This window comes from Marmota marmota, unplaced genomic scaffold (assembly GCF_001458135.2).
Source record: "Marmota marmota marmota unplaced genomic scaffold, marMar, whole genome shotgun sequence".
Taxonomy (NCBI): domain Eukaryota; kingdom Metazoa; phylum Chordata; class Mammalia; order Rodentia; family Sciuridae; genus Marmota; species Marmota marmota.
The window spans coordinates 2,195,042-2,213,724 of NW_025999941.1; the positions used below are offsets into that span (position 1 = coordinate 2,195,042).

Below are 18,683 nucleotides of genomic sequence, written 5' to 3' on the forward strand. Positions count from 1 at the left end.
CCAGAATTTACTTTTGAAAATTAAGTGTGTAGTATTACTGGAAGGGTTCCTGATCTTTACAGTTCTACAAAAGGGTGAGAAATCCACTTGATAAAAAAACCAAACAAAATGCCAAATTTCTCAACGTGCAGGAGAGAATTTAAAAGGTCTGGGTGAAAGTTTGTGCTATTGTGAGGAAAAGCTGTCTGGTGAGAAGAGTTGAAACTGAAAGACCATTTTGTTTTTTGATGAGGGATTTTGTAGAGATGAAAGAGAAAATTTAACTAGTTTCAAAGAGAAGTGTGGTTGAAAGCATTGAGAGGCTTCAAGAGCTTTTAAGAAGTTTTCTGATGTAATATTAAAAGTAAACTGTTTGTCCCCCACCCCGCCATCATTAAATTATCAATGTCTTTGTCATATTGCTATAGTTTAGATACAAATCCCTTGAAAACTCATGTGTGAGACAATGCAGAAATGTTAGGAGGTGAAAGGATCAGATTATGAAAGCTGTAATCTAATCAGTGGATTAATAATTTGAACGGATTAACAGATGATGACTGTAGGTAGGTAGGGTATAGTAGGAAAAAGTAGGCCACTGGGGATGTTCCTTTGGGGTTTATATTTTGTCTCTGGTGAGCAAAACACTTTCTCCACTCTCTCTAATTTCTGGTTGTCATGAGTTGAGGATCTTTCCTCTGCCAAACCTTCTGCCATGATATTCTTCATCTTGGGTCCAGAGCTATGAAGTCAGCCAACCATGGCCTAACTTTTAAAACCTTGAGTCAAAATAAACTTTTCCTCCTCTAAGTTGGTTTTATTGGGCACGATGGTCATAGTGACACAAAGATGAGTAAAACAGAAATTGGTACCTTGAAGTGGGTTGTTTTTAAGACTAACCTAAGGGGTTTGGAAGCATTTAGAACTGGTTTGTGTAGGAATTTTTGAAAAGTTTGGAGATGCAGGCTGGGCAAGCCTAGAATGTTGTAATCAGAGCTTAATGGGTGATTCTGGTGGGACTCAAGAAGACCAATAGGACTGTAGACAGTAAAGACTGGGCTCATGAGGTTTCAGAGGAGAAGGAGGATTTATTTGAAATTGACTAGAGGCCATCTGTGTTACATTCTGAAAAAAAAAAGTTGTCTACATTTTTCCAAGATCCTGAGATTTTCTGTGAGGCTGAATTTAAAGGTGATGGGCAAATTAATTTGGTGGGGGACATTTTGAGGCAGCACAGCATTTACATAGTGGCATATTGCTGGTTTTAGCTGAGTTTATGTTGATAATCAGAAACAGAAAACAGAAAGGAAAGATTTTTTAAAACTTTCAATTTGGCCAGAAAAGTGTGTGTGTCAAACTGGAGCCAAAAGAGGTGTTAAAGAGATTGTAGTCACAAAAGTACTTTACAAAGATGCAATAGAAAAGATGGGTTGAAGGTATCTCAGGAATTGGTAAAACCATATCCATAACAGGTTCAAGACTGTAAGAGTGAAAATTCCTTTGAGAAGAGATCATGGGAGCACCCTGCTTATACAGGGGGGCCTACAATGTTATTTCACTGTGCTCAGCTGCCCAGGTACTCAGGTTGCTGCAGCTGGAGGAGGCTTGGTTACTGCTTGATATGGCAGTAGATACTTTGTGTCATTTCTATGGTGCTGGTTCTACAGGAATGCAGGATTCTGGAGATGGGGCTTCATGGAAGCTTTTACCAAGATTTCAAAGGAGGACTTGGTAGGCCAAAGTGCATCAGGGTCAGAATCCCTGTAGGCAGCCCCTGAGAGGGCAATACATGAAGATGTGAGAAGGAAGTCAAAGCTGTGGTGGAGACACCCATAATTAAGAGATGCCAGAGATTTAGAACATCTGCAGAGGAAATCTGCAGAAAACAATCCAAGAGAGACGCCATATGGGCTACAACCAGCAAGGTCACAGGGCAGAGCTACACAAGCCTTTTAGAGGGAACAATCATGATGTAATGTGCCTCAGATGCTGGATGTGGAGCTATAGGACTTATTTGCCCAGCTGAATTCTGGTTTTCCTTTGGTTTCATCCCTTCTTTCCATGCCCCCATTTATCCCTTTTGTAATGGAAATGTTTACTCTGTGCCATTATTATTGTATATATGTAACTTGCTTTTGATCTTTATAGGGGCTCCCAGTCAGGAGTCTGCCTTGAGTCCCGGATGATATTTTGTACTCGAATTTTTGGGCAATGATGGAACTCTTGAAGACTATGGTAAAAATATTGAAAATGGACTGAATATATTTTGCATTGTGAGATGGGCATGAGCTTTTGGGCTATTCAAAGGCCAAGGGCAGAATGTTATTGTTTGTAGATAAAGTGTCCCCTGAAAGATCATGTGTGAGACAATGGAGAATGTTCACAGGTAAAATAAATAGAATATGAGATCTGTAACCTCATCAGTAGATTACTAATGTTAGTGAATTAATGGGTGGCAACTCCAGGCAGGTAGGGTGTGACTGAGGGAAGTAGAACACAGGGGGTGTGTCTTTGAGGTTTATATTTTGTCCATGGTGAGCAGAGCTCTCTGTGCTTCTTGGCGGTCATGAACTAAGCAGTTTTCTTCCACCAAGCCCTTCTGCTACAATACTCTTCCTTACCTTGGTCCCAGAGCAATGGGGTCAGCCAACCATAAGTTGAACTTCTGGGAAGCAAAATAAACTTTTCCTCCTTCTAAGTTGTTCTTATTGGGTATATTGGTCACAGTGACCAAAACTGACTAAAATAAATGTGTAATTAGATATATTTGTGTGTTGTGTGTATGTGTGTGTGTGTTTGTATGTGTGTGTATTAAAGTTATTGGTTTCTGCTTCAAGGAAGACACAAAGCAAGAAAAGTTGCTGTCTGTAGGCTTCCAATCTGTTATGGTTTAGATATGAGATGTCCCCCAAAAGCTCATGTGTGAGACAATGCAAGAAGGTTTAGAGGTGACATGGTTGGCTATGAGAACCTTTACCCAATCAGTGAATTAATCCCCTAGTAGGGATTAACTGAGTGATAACTGAAGGCAGGTAGGGTGTGGTTTGAGAAGGTAGGTCACTGGGGGCATGGCTTAGGGGTATATATTTTGTTCCTGAAGAGTCAATCTCTCTTTGTTTTTTTTAAGGACGTGTCCTGACCTGCTTTCCTCTACCATACCCTTCTGCCATGATGCTCTGCCTCACCTTGGGTCCCAAGGAATGGAGCCAATTATTTATGGACTAAGACCTCTGAAACTGTGAGTCTCAAAATAAACTTTTCCTCCTTAAAATTATTCTTGTCAGGTCTTTTGGTCACAGTGGTTAAAAATCTGACAAAAACACTATCCTAAGGTTATTGGTAATGAACGTCTAGCTAATAAATCAGACAAATTGCTGTTTCAAAAGTTTTCCATGCAAGTGGAGGGTATTTAAAATTGGGACTGTCTTAAGAGTTCACATATATTAAAAAAACCCTATTTCCAGACCATTTCTGAACCAGATTTTTAATATTATAAATACTTACAAGAAAAACTTGACTGCCAGTTTTAAATGAAAGGAAAGTACTTATAAAAATCAATACCTCAATATTCGTTATTCCTGTTAGATGTTGGTAATAAACAACTTCATAACAGTATAAATCATTTCCACAGAGAGATGAGTTTAAATACTTCTTTACACTCTCTTCTCAAAAAAGTCAGTTACCACATCTCTTATTGGGAAGTAGATTAGGGAAAGTAAAAAGTAAATGTATAAAATCCTGAAGGGAAAGGAAGATATGTCTGACATCCTCCCAATTTTAGATAAATATTGCGCTCTTTAGCAAAAGCCATACCTGTGAGACTGTGGATTTGTTCGATAATCTTGATATCACCTGAAAGAACAAACACAAGTTTTAACAATCACTTCAGCCTCTCCTGGTGGTTTTGGATGGATAAAAGGTAGGAGATAGAGGAGAGAGGGAATCTTCAGGAAGTGTATGCGTGTGGTTGGCTGTACAGCTATTTGGGTAGGCTAAGGAGGAGAAAATGCCTTCCCCAAAGTGCTGAAAACATGTCTCCCACCTCACTCTCTAGGACCTGAACTGACCAGTGTTGCATAATGAAAAAAAGAATGTCAAGCTGAATGTCTACCACAGGATACACTGACCATCTCATCCTTCTTTTCCACTCCTTTAGTTTTCATTTCCCATTTCCCTTTCCTATTCTTATGTTAAGTTCTTTTCATATTGTGGATTCTTTTCTTATTTAATCTCATTACTTCCTATTTACCTACCTCCCCCTCTTGCTTGAATTCTGGTGGAAGGATGATATCTCCTCCTGCCCCACCTGTTTCCCTGCTATAATGTACCTTGTGGACGAGGATTAAGTTTACTAGGCATCCTAATCCCCTATTTAATTGAATCCAAGATCCCCTTGGTTGCAAGAATGAAAAAAATAAATGTTGCCCAGCAATTGTGACGTGTCATCGATTGGAAGATGAACACTTTTCAATTTCAGAGATGCTAAAATGTGTGAGGAGAAATTAAATATTAATAAGCATTTTAGAATACTTAAAACTTTGATCTTGGGACACATATTTTATAAAATTAAACTATGGTACTGGGGAAGGCTGTATGAAAAACCTGTACCTTCCATTATGTATACAGAAGCTCTGGAAATTTAACATGTCCTGGAAATATGCTTCTGGTATCATCCACATGATATTTTTTTGCCTAATTATACTACTTTCATTTTAATGTGGTTGTAGATGCTATAAATTATCATAATTTTATTCACATGCAAAAAAATGCACTTGAAAATGATCCGCTTAGTAAGCCAGACATATTTGGTAATTCTGTCACTGTCTCATCATTTTTTTCTCCTAGATGATTAGGGTAATAGATCTGTTATTATTTATACAAATGCCGTCATCATTATTGCTGTGCAAATATATGTTTCATCAATGTTTAATTTTATCAAAGCAGTCAACCCATTCTACATCTGTTTAGCTGCCTAAGTGTGCATTAATCAGAAGCATTTTAGACATAAGTTTTGTAATAATTCCCTAAATGGTGACAAATAAAACAGCTGAATAATTAAAAATGTGAAAAATTAAACAAAATTATGATGCTCTTGTTACTGTGGTAGACATGAAAATGTGTTTCACAAAGCATTTCAGTTACAGCTTAGACTAGAGAAAGAACATCACAGTGGATTTAGGAAGTCTGAATACTGCCAGGCCATAGAAGCCCAAAGACAGAGATGGTGACCTTAGGATTTTCTGATTTGGGTGTGCCCTCAGTACCCTGGCTTAGTAGTGGTATACATTCTGTCAAGTCACTGGGTCTCAAGTTGTTTTACTGTCTCAGTGCTACTCAAATATATATGTGCATATGAATCTCACAGGGATCTTGTAAAATGCAGCTTCTGATGTAGGTGTCTGGGGTAGGGTCCAAAATGATCAATTTCTCGTGAGCTGCCAGGTAGTACTGATGCTGCTGGCCACAGAGCAAACATTGAGTAGTAAGATCTCACAGCCAACATCACAGTTATTTATCATTCGATTACCTATTAATTATTTAAGTATTCATCATGTGATAAGCACCCTGATAAGTGTTTCCCAGGCATTGTGTCCATTAATTCTCACTGCAATTCCATGAGATAGGTATTTTTAATTTCCATTTTGCTGAAGAGGAAACAAAAGGCCTAGACAGAATTAAATGACTTGCTCATGGTTATAAGACTAGGAGAAAGAAAATGAACACAGGTTGTCTGCTACAAGGATTGAATGCAATCATGTATTTTAAAGTGGCATGCAATATACTTTTATTCCTCTTGCTTTTTGTTGCTTCAATGACCTGAAGTCACTCTCTCTCATCTTTTACCAAACTCACTGATGGTCAAGAATCAAGCAGAATCAAGTATAGTTCATACATGCATACACACATACACACAATATATGTGCTATACATATGTTATATATGTGATAGTAATTTCCTTGTGCTATGATAAATTCTCTAAATAAATATTTTTCATGTGGTTATCAATCACTTATGTTTTTAAAAGGGTACCATGATATATTCATTCTAATAACCATTCATGATGATCCAGATTTTCGAAATATTAGTTTTGAAATATTAGTATTAGTAGCTAATATTAATAGCAAATATTAATGGAAAGTTTAATGGAAATTCAAAAATTTAAAGCTAGATGTAACCCTAGAGTGTCTGCCATGATAGTTTTCACACCTAGGAGATAACAGAATGTCTAGAGAAGCTTTCTTGAAGAAGTCAGATTCTAAGCCAGGCATGGTGGATCATGCCTGTAGTCCTAGCTGCTTAGGAGAGTTGAGAGTTTGAGGCTAGCTGGGCAATTTAGCATGAGTCTGCCTCAAAATAAAAAGCAAAAAGGCTAAGGATATAGCTTAGTAGTAAAGTATCCCTGGACTTGATCTCCAGTACAAAAATAAGTAAATAAATGGATAAATAAATAAATAGTAGTCAAATTCCAGTGTTCTCACTCCAAGCGAGTCAATTGTTGGTGGCTGGGGCCCAGTGATCCCGAGTTTTACAAGGGATCACTGGTCAGGTGTGAAACCACAGATTTAGTGCAACTCCTTAACTTTTTTTGAGATGTGTAATCTGCAGCCCAGAGAGAGGAGGTGATTTGCAAACTTCAGCCATCAAGTTAGTAGTAGAACTTTTACTGGAATTCTTTCACTCTGACTCCCACGCCCTACACAGAACCCCAAGTTTTCTCAGGCATATCCTCCAGTAGTTAAGGCTGTTACTTGAGCTAAATGCCTACTGTACTGTGACATTTAATCTGCCACAGAGTTTGACGATGGCCATAAAGCAGATCCCCCAAATCCATGATAGTAGCAATGCTTTAACCTTTTGTGGGGGCACAGATATATGAAAATCTGAAGCGTTATAGACATTCTTTCTATAGGAAAAAAATATATAAGCAAATCTTTGGATGTAAAATGTTTACTGACCCCATTTTCTTTTTCTAAATTTTTATTGGTGCATTATAACTGTACATAATAGTGGGATTCATTGTTATACATTCATTCACACATACAATACAACAATCTAAATATGGCCAATATCATTCTTAGGTATTTCTCCTTTCTCTCCTTTCTTCCCTCCCCCTGATTCCTTTACTCTGCTCTACTCTACTGATCTCCCTCACCTTTCATTTCCTTTTTCCTCTCTAGCTTCTTCATATGAGAGAAAACATAAAATCTTTTACTTTCTAGTGCTTAGCCTATTTTGTTTCACATGATGGTCTTAAGTTCCATCCATTTTCCTGCAAATGGCATAATTTCATTTTTCTTTGTGTATATGCCATATTTTCTTTATCCATTCATCCATTGACAGACACCTAGCCTAGTTCCATAGTTTGGCTATTGTGGATTGTGCTGTTATAAACTTGGGTATGCATGTATCACTATTGTGTGATGACTTTTATTCTTTATGCTAAACACCGAGGAGTGGGATAGCTGTGACCCCATTTTCTTGTTCCAGAGGGCTAGAAGGTTTTGAAAGTTTTGGGAGGACAATCTGTTAAATTTTGAATCAATTCAATTTAAATCCTTCTTACATGAAAGTTTTATGCCTTTTAGACAATAGGAAAGACTTTTTGTTATGTCTAATAAGGATTTTTTTTTTTAAAGCCTAGAATTATACAGACTGGGGAAATAAAAAGTAGCTAAGGGATAGAGGTCATTATAACAGTTTTGAGAAACCCAGAGAAGGTTTAGGAACCCTAGAATTGAGCCCTTGTCAAGATGGTGCAAGGTTATCATGAACAGACAGTAAGGCTTTCTAACCTTGTAAACTGGGAAATAAATACATTCTCAGCCATGGTAAGTTGGTTTAGGCAGTTTCCACAATATGTTTTCTTCTTCTCTCCCTTTCCCCATCCTGATCACTTAAATTGCTTTATTACTCTATGAGTCCAATGGGAATTGAAAAGGACTATTAAATTAACATGCAAAATCAGAGGAAAAATATTATCTTGTATTCATACTATCTGCAACAAAAAAGCAAAACAAATTCACAAAACCTTATTTTTCCAACTGTGAAGAGTTTGAAAAACCATGGAACTTTAATTGCAATTGGAAATCAAACACACTAAACTCATTAATGTAATTTCAGATATAAAGTGCCATAAAATCCTCGAATGCTGTCCTTATTTTACCGAATGAAGATATTTCTATAAGAGTTTTTAAAAATATGTTTTTAGTTGTAGATGGACACAATAACTTTATTTTGTTTTATTTGTCTTTATGTGGTGCTGAGGATTGAACCCAGTGCCTTACATGTGGGAGGCAAGTGCTCTACCACCGAGCCACAACCCCAGCCCTCCATAAGACTTTTTAAAAACTTTACTTCAGGTACTTTTTAAAATTAACTGTCCCTCTGTCTACCTGTGCTAATATGTTGTATTCCTCTCTGGCCACAAAGAAAATGAGAAGATTGGTTGCTATTGTTTTACTATCTCTAGAATAGAAAGATAATGCCTTTTTTTTTTTAATGGTGGAAATGCTCCAAAAACTTGCTATATGAACTTCAGAGATAGTTTTTATGAAAATGAGAAGTCTTTGACTTTTGTGAGAGAATAATAGAGATTTTTTAAAAAACTGTGCATATTGAACTATTTTCCTCTCCACAATTCATCTCTTTTGTGTGAGGTGTGAGTTTAATGGTTCTTGTGCAGTTTCTTGACCCACCTGGCAGGCACCTGAGTTTCACCAGGCCAGCTCAGAGTTTGTGCTCATGGCACGCAGGTTGGTTAGTTTATTTTCACTCTTGTTATTTTGGATCAGAGAACAATCCCAGTTCCATGCCTGGTTATTTTTGGAATCTGGGAGGTTTTGAAAATGTTTGTACCAAGTGATCCATCGTTGTTCACTGAATACATACTATATGGATACAGTTATGTGTAAAGCTGGTGTGTGTGTGTGTGTGTTGTGTGTGTGTGTTGTGTGTGTGTGTGCATGTGTACATACAGAACCTGCATGTTGGGTGGTGGGAATCTTTTGGGAGTCCACAATATTTAAGAGTTTTCATAGGCTTATACCTAACCTTGGCCATTTAATTCATTTTTCCTGAAGTTCTTACATTCCTCAATAGTCAATTTCCCTGCAATTAGCCCAATTCTTTTAGTGAGGAAGACAGCTCTTTGGTTTCTCTATTTCCTTTATCGATGAAATGTCCCTGAATTCTGACAGATGGTACACCAATATGGGGCTCAGTCTTTCATGGAATGCTAATGCTTCACCTTTAGAAGCTACTTGAGTGGCTTTTCAGGAGTGGTGAGGCATTATCAGTAATCTCTCCTTACTTTCAAGTTCCTTTCAAGAGGCTGAGCCACAAATTTAACTATTATGAAGAAGGAAGGAAGCAAATCTTAAAGGAGGCCCCAGCATGGACCTATGAATTCTAAACTGTATGTTAATGGGCCAGTAGCCCAAGGAAGGTAAGAATCCATCTCCAGCTTACTTGGTAAATTTATAAGTTATTGTATGAATCTATAAATGTCTTTCAATTCTGGAATCTCATAAAACACTAAAGTGGTCTGGCAGGATTGTTATCTACAGCTGAATGATCAACTGGGAAACAACGTGTATTACAAGGTTCTTCTTTCTAATTGATTCATTAATTTTTCTGCTTCATTAATAATGACACATGGATTAAGTCACAAAGCAGACTAAAGGAACATGCATCCTCATTCAGAAAAAGAGATCATTCCATATTTTATCGTATCCTTTGGATGTCAGCATAACTGGTACTGGTAGTTGTTTGGGATAAAGATAATATGAATGAAGCATACTCACAAATAATCCTATAACTCACATGGTTAAAATGTCCTGTTACAAAACCATAAATAATTGTCATATAATAGAGGCAAGTAGCAAATAGGACTCATTTTCATCTCTGATCCAGGTGGCAGGTGGCAGATGGGAAGAGAAATGGAAACTTCTGGAGAAAGAATAGGTCTGAATAGGAGAGTATTAATTTTCAATTAAACAAGTGTGGTATTTCACCACCAGCTACTTGGGAGAAGAGACTTTTGAGGCTGATCTGAAACCTAAATGCGTAACAGAGTTTCTTAGCCTGTTGTATAACTTAGAAAGAAAAATGAGATTTTAATGAAACAACTGATGATTTTGACATCTCCCAACTTCATCCTGAGCCTTCAGGTCAAGACAAACTATTAAAACTTAGAAAAGAATTCTCTTTCTCTAGGTAAATACTATCACTTTTGATGCAGAAAGTGTGAGCCAAGTAATTAAGCCCAGAATTTAGGGCTTTATTGATTACTCCAGCTTGAGAATCAGCTACTGAGCCCACACTGTATGAAGCACCATAAACTCATCATCACTGTGTATCATGGTGAAACGTGTGCTGGGGGATGGGGACCATTTTGGAGGTAGGATGGCTTAGTAGTTAAGAGTTAGAATTTTCCCTGTCCTGTCAGTTATTAGCTGTGTAGACTTGGAGAACATGTAGGTAATGCTGAGGTAACAATGATGCTTTAAGTCTCAGTGGTTTAATGCAAAAAAAACCCCAAAACTTTATTTCTCAGTCATTTGAAGTTTGATATATATGCTAAAAAATTCTCCTCCAAGAGGTGATTGGGACCTAGACTGTTTCTATTTTGTGGTTCTGCCACAGGGAGACCTTAGAATTGTCCTGGTGGAGCCAGAATTAAGACAGGAAGATAGGCAAGGGTCAGATCCAGAGAATAACGGGGGGATTGAAATGTTAATTCCTTCAGAGTCCTTCCTCTATCCTTATCAAGAACCTGCCCCTGCTCCAACCTATTGCTAAGGTAACCTGTCCCAGGAATTGCCCCTCCCTACAGTGGGTTATAAAATTGTTAATTAATGTGTCCTGGGCTGCTCCATCTGACCCTGCCCCAGTCCATCTGCTTTTCACCTTTTGGCCATCCCACTGAGCATTTCCTGGGCTTAGTCACATACCCTTGTAGGAAGGGTATGCAGGAAGGAGAAAGATAAGGGGAAGAGAGCAAGAGCACAAAGGAAGCCTAGGACATATAAAAAGGCAAAACACCCTTGCTTCTTGTGATAACAGGACACCAGCTATGGCCCCCTTCTCCCTCCTGGGAGAAGTCTATGTTACCCCTTTTAAAATAAACCCTGCTTTATATGCTTGCCTCAGCTGCTTCTCTAATATTATACTTCAGCATGTGAGGGAGCATCCAACTGGCAGCTCAGAACAGAGAGAATGGGCCAGGCATACTGGGTGCAAGCCCAGCCCAGAGTGACGCATCACTTCTTACTTTGCCGTGGTAGCACCCCATCTCACAGTCATTGCCAACTGAAATTCTGTGAGCCTTCATTTCCACCTCTTAAAAATGATAAGAACCAGAGCTGCTTTCATGATTAAATGAGATGTAAACTGAACAAATCTTGGAGACCTAGTTGGCTGTATCTGGCACTGAGTCACATTAATAGAAATGCAGAACAGAAAACACAAACAACTTTTTCCTAAGTTTTCTTGTGTGTTTTTCAGGATCCTCAAGGAGATCAACTTCTGATATCAGTTATCAGCATCTGATAACTCACAAGTGAGACTTACCCCTCCCCTCACTGTTTACTCCCATTAGGAATAACAATGGTGTGTCTCATTTTTCTCCTAGAAACTCTCTAGGTTCTTCTGTTTGCTGCTTCTCTCTGGTCATAATGTCAACATTCCTTCCAGAAGTGACTGATGGATGCTGATCTGCCTTTCAGGTCTCTTGTTTCTCCATATAGAAAGCATTTGGAATCTGATGTGAGCATAAGCCTCTTATCACTTCAACTTCATTATCCACATAGAATTTATGGTGGAAAAAAAAAATTCCTCATATTGTTACATTTGTTAAGTAGTTGGCCCAGAGTCTGGCATGGAAAATAATTCATGTTAATAAATGTTAATTACATTTTATGGATGTATTGATAATAAATAAAATAAGTTTTCTCTGAAAGGGATTAGTGTGGGGAATGGGACTTTAACATTTATACAGACGGATTTGTCCAAAAACTAATATAAATGTAGAAACTAATATATATGTAGAATTCCTTAACAAATGGGCCATATTCTTCTTCATCACCATTTTTATCCAAATTACTTTTCTGGTAAAAAGATTGTCATCTCATGCCACAAAAATATACTTGTGTTTGCATAACACTTGGTGTAATACATAATATAAAGAATGGCTTGGTATTCTATTTTTCTCCTCAACGCTTCTTCATCTTAAATAAAGCAAGATATTTTCAAACCATCCATAGGTACAGATAAAGTCAATAAGACATTGACAATAGGCACACATTAACTCAAGCACAATTATCTCTGAATTCAAGTGCATAAAATACAATGTTTTAGGATTGAAAGAAAAACCCAAACCCTTCCTTGCTATTTATTGAAAAGCTTGGTAAATGCAGGATGATTTTTTGGGGGGGAGGTATTTGTTAACATTTGTTTCATATCATTCTAGAAAGGAAGAGGAGAAAAATATACATTATAATGTGTAGAAAACTAACTAGAACTCTCTCAGAATTTTTAAAATTTCAAGCTTCAGAAGCTATTTCCCAGATCAATAATTTGGGAGTTCAGAAGGTAATCTGTGCTGAAAGTGACAATGTTTATACTCATTATATTGAGCTGAATCCCATGCCCCCAAGTGACCTGCTTCTGATTAAGGTACAATGGCCCCTGGTTGGTCTGTAAAGCCAGCTATTGTGTGTTTGTAAGGAAACACAATAGCTGGTTTCATAAGATTTTCAGGATACCCACAGAGCATTTTGGTTCCAAATCAGGTCGGTTAAGAAATATGCTCAATTTGGTGTGAGAAGTTTGTGCATCCCAACTCCCGATGGCACTTTCAAAGTTAATTCGAAATGCCTAATCTGCTGCCTAGGAAGCCCATTGTTAATTATCCACTCCAACAGAAAAATTAAACAGCCCTCTATGTCGAAGACAATGTTTGAACCGGCAAACTGAAATGAGCTACTTTTCTTATTTATATGATAGTGCTCTGTACACGATCTACTCTGTACACTAGCTACTCAGCCACAGAAAATAAGAGGCCTGATAAAAGACCACAATGGAATGGGCAGTGGTCAGTGGGGAAAGTCTCAGGCATCCTCTATATGACTAAATATATACAGTTTCCATTTGAGGAAGTCTTTGAAACTTGAGGAATATTGCTTATCACAACATTATCACTTTTATCAAATATTCAAAAACTTCCAGGTAAGGAAGGAATTCTGCCAAGGCAAAGCTTCTTATATTAGAGTTCTGTTGTACTCAAAGTTGATATGTGGTACGTCACAAGGAAGATGTTAACGACTATACATTGATTAAAGGTAAGTCTGTGGGAATTCACAATGGTACTGCAAAACAATGAAATTTAGGTAGGAGAATATCTATTTTGGTATTTTTGCTCCCGCAGTGGGGTTCCCTGAGAACAAAAATTATGACATAAATAACATACATCTGATACTTTTTTAGTTTTCCCCTCTGGGTCTCCTTCCCCAAACATTTCCACTCCAAGCATTTTTTTCCCTATGGGAAGTGGAGAAATCATTCTCCACTTTACATAGCAGTGTATATTTTCTGTGTTTGTTATGTAAATTAATATTTTGTTTTTGAATTTTCATTCTAGGATAGACATTTCCTTAGTCTTTTAAAACAGTGAAGAATTCAGGGGACAATGTATGGGAATGAAGGGTGAAGAAATGACCCTTTTTCTGCAACTGTACCATGTGGACAAACTTTTAGAGTTATATCACATGGCCGTCAGATTACAAAGTCCCCATTTCCAAGTTCGGGCAAAATCACAATTACACCTACCAAGGAGTACCTATTCATGAAACTGTGAAAAATAAATAGGATGCATCCATTTTGAATGGGCAAAACTTTTTACAATGGTGTCATTCTTGAATTATACAGAAGTACCTAATTCAGACCCTTATAGGTTCATACAATGGACCTATTCTTTTAGCTGTACACATGGAATGTGGATGTATACTTCTTTTCAGAAGAAACTTTTCTCTCCAAAGTTTAAGGCTATTTCCATGTTAACAAAATATGAACCACTGACTCTGTTGGAAGGAGGATTCTTCCCTTTTTATAAAAATTTGTACAAACCAATTTCTGCTCTTAGACTTCCAATTTGTTGGTCCAAACTGTGCTTGTTCAGTTATTTCCTTGAGGATTGCAGGAAACCTGCAACATTAGACTCTTTGGGCAAATAATTCTGGCCTTAGTTGTGTGTATATAGAGTCTAAGACTTTTGGTTTATGGGTTCTCATTCGTTGCTCTTTTTACCAGAATCCTGTTTGGGTTTCCTCCATAAAAGGGGCTGACATTTTGTATTATCAACATGGAAGTGTGACTAATGGCTTTAAAGAAAAAATGTCAACTGTAATATCTGGAATACAAATATGCTTCATTAGCACTCATCAGATTTGGGACTCTGTGAATACTGGCAAAATGCAGTGACATAGATCAGTCCCCATATGCTCTTCTTTTAGAGACCCTAATCTCAACAGTAGAATCCCAATAAGTGGGATTACCACATTGCCAAAAGCTCAGCATCTTGCAGACGTTCATCTCAGAATTTTCCTTAATCATTTTCCTCAATGACATGGAACCCAAATCTTTTAAATCCTAATGCATTTGACAGAAATGCATCTTCCTAGTCCTTCCACCCTTATAGAGTTGTCACCACCACATGTGGCCTTCTGATTCACAATTTCGAGGTACTTCAGCTTTCCTCCCTAACTTGACATTTAGTTTGCTTCATACTTCTGACTATTTGGCTGCTGTTTCTTCCACTCAAAGCTGCCGCTCTTTTGGTGTCCCAGAATGCTGGATTTCTATGGTAAGTAAATAGATCTGATCAAACTGGAGGCCTCAAGATCTGCCTGCTGAGCACAGTCTGTGCTACACTGTAAGCAGACTGTCTCCGCCATATGTCATCCTCTCGGCTGTCTACACCCTTTTGGGGGAATTTCATGGGAAATGCACTATTAAAGATGGTTATCCTGGGATTTTGTAACTTGTTTTTTAATTTTAATTTAGTTCCCACCAACTTAGCTGCTGTCATTTACAACAGCTTTAATCATTGAGTCTGGGTTTGGGATTAGAGGGTTAACTGAAGAAGCATCCCACACAACCTAGGATGACCTGTGACACATTATTAGCTGTGCATAGTCCCAAACAGTGAAATAATTACTGCAATAAAGCATTCCAGATTATTCTAACAAGTCCAAGGAGAACAAATTCTTAAACAAAAAGTAGAATGGAATCATACTTTTAAAAATGTCCTAATATTTGGAGAGGTGATATATATGCAAGTTGACTGAGAAATATGAACAAAATTCTAAATTAAAAACATTGTTTTGTTCCTTTATGCTCTCCACCCCTCTGCATAAATTGTGTGTGTGTGTGTGTGTGTGTGTGTGAGAGTTTGTGTATGTGGGTGTATACGGGAAGTACTGAGAATGTGTTATTTTTTTTTTGGCAAATATAATATGCTTATAGTCCAAAAACTTTTTATTTATTTCTATTAATAAAAAACTTAAACTTTCATAATGATGAAGCTGAGGCTAAAAAGAAATTGAAATACTATTTTGTACATTTGAAATGAAATGACGGTTGAGTGAGGATTTCACTAATTTTTAAAAATGGAGCAAGGGAAGGATGAAGAACAATGATGTATATAGCAGACTTAAAAGCACATACTTGAATGGGAAGAGATTCTCCCAGAGCTGGTTCATGGTCACAGAGTTATTTAATAGATGAATAGATTTATGAGCAAATAACATAAATATTAGGGGAGAGAATAAGTCAAATTGTCAAAGTGTAGCAATTTTAGTGACTTGCTTGTTCTTTTTTAAAATGAGAGATGTTTCCTGAAATATTTAGTTCTATTGGCTTTTTGATGAGATATCACAAATAATAGAATTAAGGTTAAAAAAATTAGAATGAATGTCATTCTGGAAAATCGGTATAAACTCTGTTTTCTTTAAGCATGCCTGAAGGGGACCAGTCCCTTGCTCTCTGGTTTGTGGCAGATTGGTTGGTGGACAAATGCATGAGGCTTGCATTCAGAAGATCACAGTTCAACTTGGTTATAGACTGCTTGATCCTTGTGCTGTTTCCATGATTTCAGCTGTGCCTCACTTAGACACCCAGTTCCCTTATCTGTCAAATGAAAACATAATCCAAACTCCCAGGGATGATGCAAGGATTAAAAATTAAATTAAATGAGGTAATGTAAATAAAGTACCTTGCTCATAATACATACTTAATGAATATTGCCATCCTTTCCTCAGCAGATATCAGCAGATATGCTAATAAATGTTCAGTTGACAAGAGAAAATAAAACCTCATGAAATTCACTTTGATCTTTTGATGAGTCTTATTGGAAACACAGGCTTAGTGTGGTCCATGGGAGAGATAGTCCAAACAAGAAAGTCCTAGTTGACTGTACATAACCCACATAGGTGATACACCTAACCAATGACTGGATTTTCCAATTTTGTCAGTGAATACATTTTATTTTCCCCTTTCTTTAAGTCAGTTTGAGTTGGGCTTATGCCACCTATGATCAAAAGAAAACCCATTTTGTTGTATAGTTTCTAAGACCACTTCCAGTTCTAACACTCTATAATTCTGCAGACATGGAAACTTAATTTCCAGTAAGTTGTTCATAGAGTACATAGTATTTTGTATCAGTAACTCCACTAGGAACAGAATTGCAAAGATGAATAAAATATAGTCATTGCTCTCAAAGAACCTATATGTCTACAACTGAGTTCTTGTAACTAGGTTAAATTTTTATAATTCATTTAAAAAAATCTTTCTTATTGAAGTATAGCATACAGAAAAAAAAGCACACAAATCAAAAGCATACAGCTTGATGAATTATCAGAGTGCTGTGGTTCGTTTATGTATGTATTTGGCTTGTGATACTTCTTTTTCTGTGAAAATGCTTCCTAAGACCACTCCATTAGCCTACTATAGAGCTGGCATACTGTGCTCATACGATTAAGAAATTGAACAAGAATTTGTAACTTTGTATTAATGGATTAAATCTACCCTAAGTTTCAATTGGGTTTTGGAGTCAGGTAGCTTGGAACTGAAATTCCAGTTCCTAACTTTCCCTGTTTATTGGCTGAAGGACTCTGGACCAGTTTTTAACTTCTCCCATCCTTGACTAATCTTTGTATCTGGAACATAAATGTATGCAAATTATTTCCAAAGTTATTGTAAGAATAAAGTAAGCTAAAGCTTATAAACTGCGTAGCATGTGGCCTGGCTCAGAGGAGCTACTTTATCTCAGCAGGATCAATGTGAAAGGACAAAGAAATTGAAATGTAAAGGATAAGGTTTGTCCTGAAAAGTTTTTAAGTTGCATTCGGAACCTGAAATTCATGTGGCAGTAAAACAATTCCTGGAACTGCCCATTAGATGTGTGTCGAAATCTCCCCTATCTGGTTGTTCTGTAAAAACAACCCACCCTCCCAGAAAGAAACCGTGCAGTCCAGCACGTATACACCTCAGGGCTTACACCAATCAGTTTAAATATATACCCATCTTAGTACTGACCAATCACCCCCACCCGACCTGTTCCCGCCAGTGAATGTGCTAATCATGTTTTAGAGTTGTTATTTGATTTTCCCACGGTATGTGATGATTTGCTAAGGGATGCTATGATGTATGTAAAGTCCCTGCCCTCTCCAAAGAATGTATATAAACTCTGCTTAAGTTGTTCTCGGGCTCTTTGTTCTTTTCTCCTCTGAAGTGAGCTCTGAGCCCCAGCATGCTGGACCCCCAATAAACCCTTTGCTGTTGCATGAGACAGTCTCTTGGTGGTCTTTTCCTCCGACGTTCGCCCGACCTTTTCAAATGTCATCTTTTCACAGAGCCTTTGCCATGAGGTGAAGCTCTATTACCCCAGCCTACAGAAATCCAGAGAGGGCACACACTGCATTTCTAGAGCTAGACCACTATCCAGAATGTAATGTGGAATGAAGAACCCTCTCTCTCACACTCTGTGTCACATGGGGCAGGTCTGAGGATTCCTGGCAGATGAAGCAGTAGGTAGTTTTTCATGCTCAGGAGTACAGATAAGTGGAGCCAGGCCTGTTTGTGGGCATGTGTCTGCATATGCAAATTTGACACTTCTTATTTCAGGCTGAACATCTGCTGTTCCCTGCTGGATGGAAACAACCAGGGAAGGAAAGAAAGACTTTTTTTTTTTTTTTTTAAATCTTGTTTATGGGATGGCAGGTGGCCCTTTTTAACTCTGTCTTTCCCAGCCTGACTCGCCTCCTCATTCCCTCAAGAGTTTAAAAACCTAAGGACTCACTGTTTAAATTGCAAACATAAATTGGAATACTCAGGTGCCACCCAAATGTGGCTGGTCTCTTTGCAGGTATAGTGTCATTTTCTTCAACAGATAAGAGGCTGCACTGGAGACAATCCTGGGGTGATGAAATATGAGTCATTACAGGATGTTTTAAAGCTTTTTCTGTGTTCTCTATTTTATATGCTTTTATTTTTAATACATGTTTAAATGGGATTGGGGTTTTATGAAAATGTTGCTGAGAAAAGATTGCATGAGAACCTACTGTGATGGGATTACACTGAGGAGATCCACAATTCATGCAATCATTAGCTTTGCTTCCGTTGTCCGGCAACCACCTCTGCCCACTCATCCC

General features: G+C 37.6%; 1 protein-coding gene across 1 annotated transcript in view; it reads right to left on the reverse strand.

Annotated features, from left to right (window-relative positions):
• Kcnh8 (potassium voltage-gated channel subfamily H member 8) overlaps positions 1 to 18,683 on the reverse strand; it is a 364,802-nt gene that overhangs the window by 26,162 nt on the left and 319,957 nt on the right. Inside the window, exon 12 of the mRNA XM_015494542.2 lies at positions 3,790 to 3,828. Within this exon, the coding sequence (XP_015350028.1) occupies positions 3,790 to 3,828 (39 nt within the window). The remainder of the gene's footprint in view (positions 1 to 3,789; positions 3,829 to 18,683) is intronic.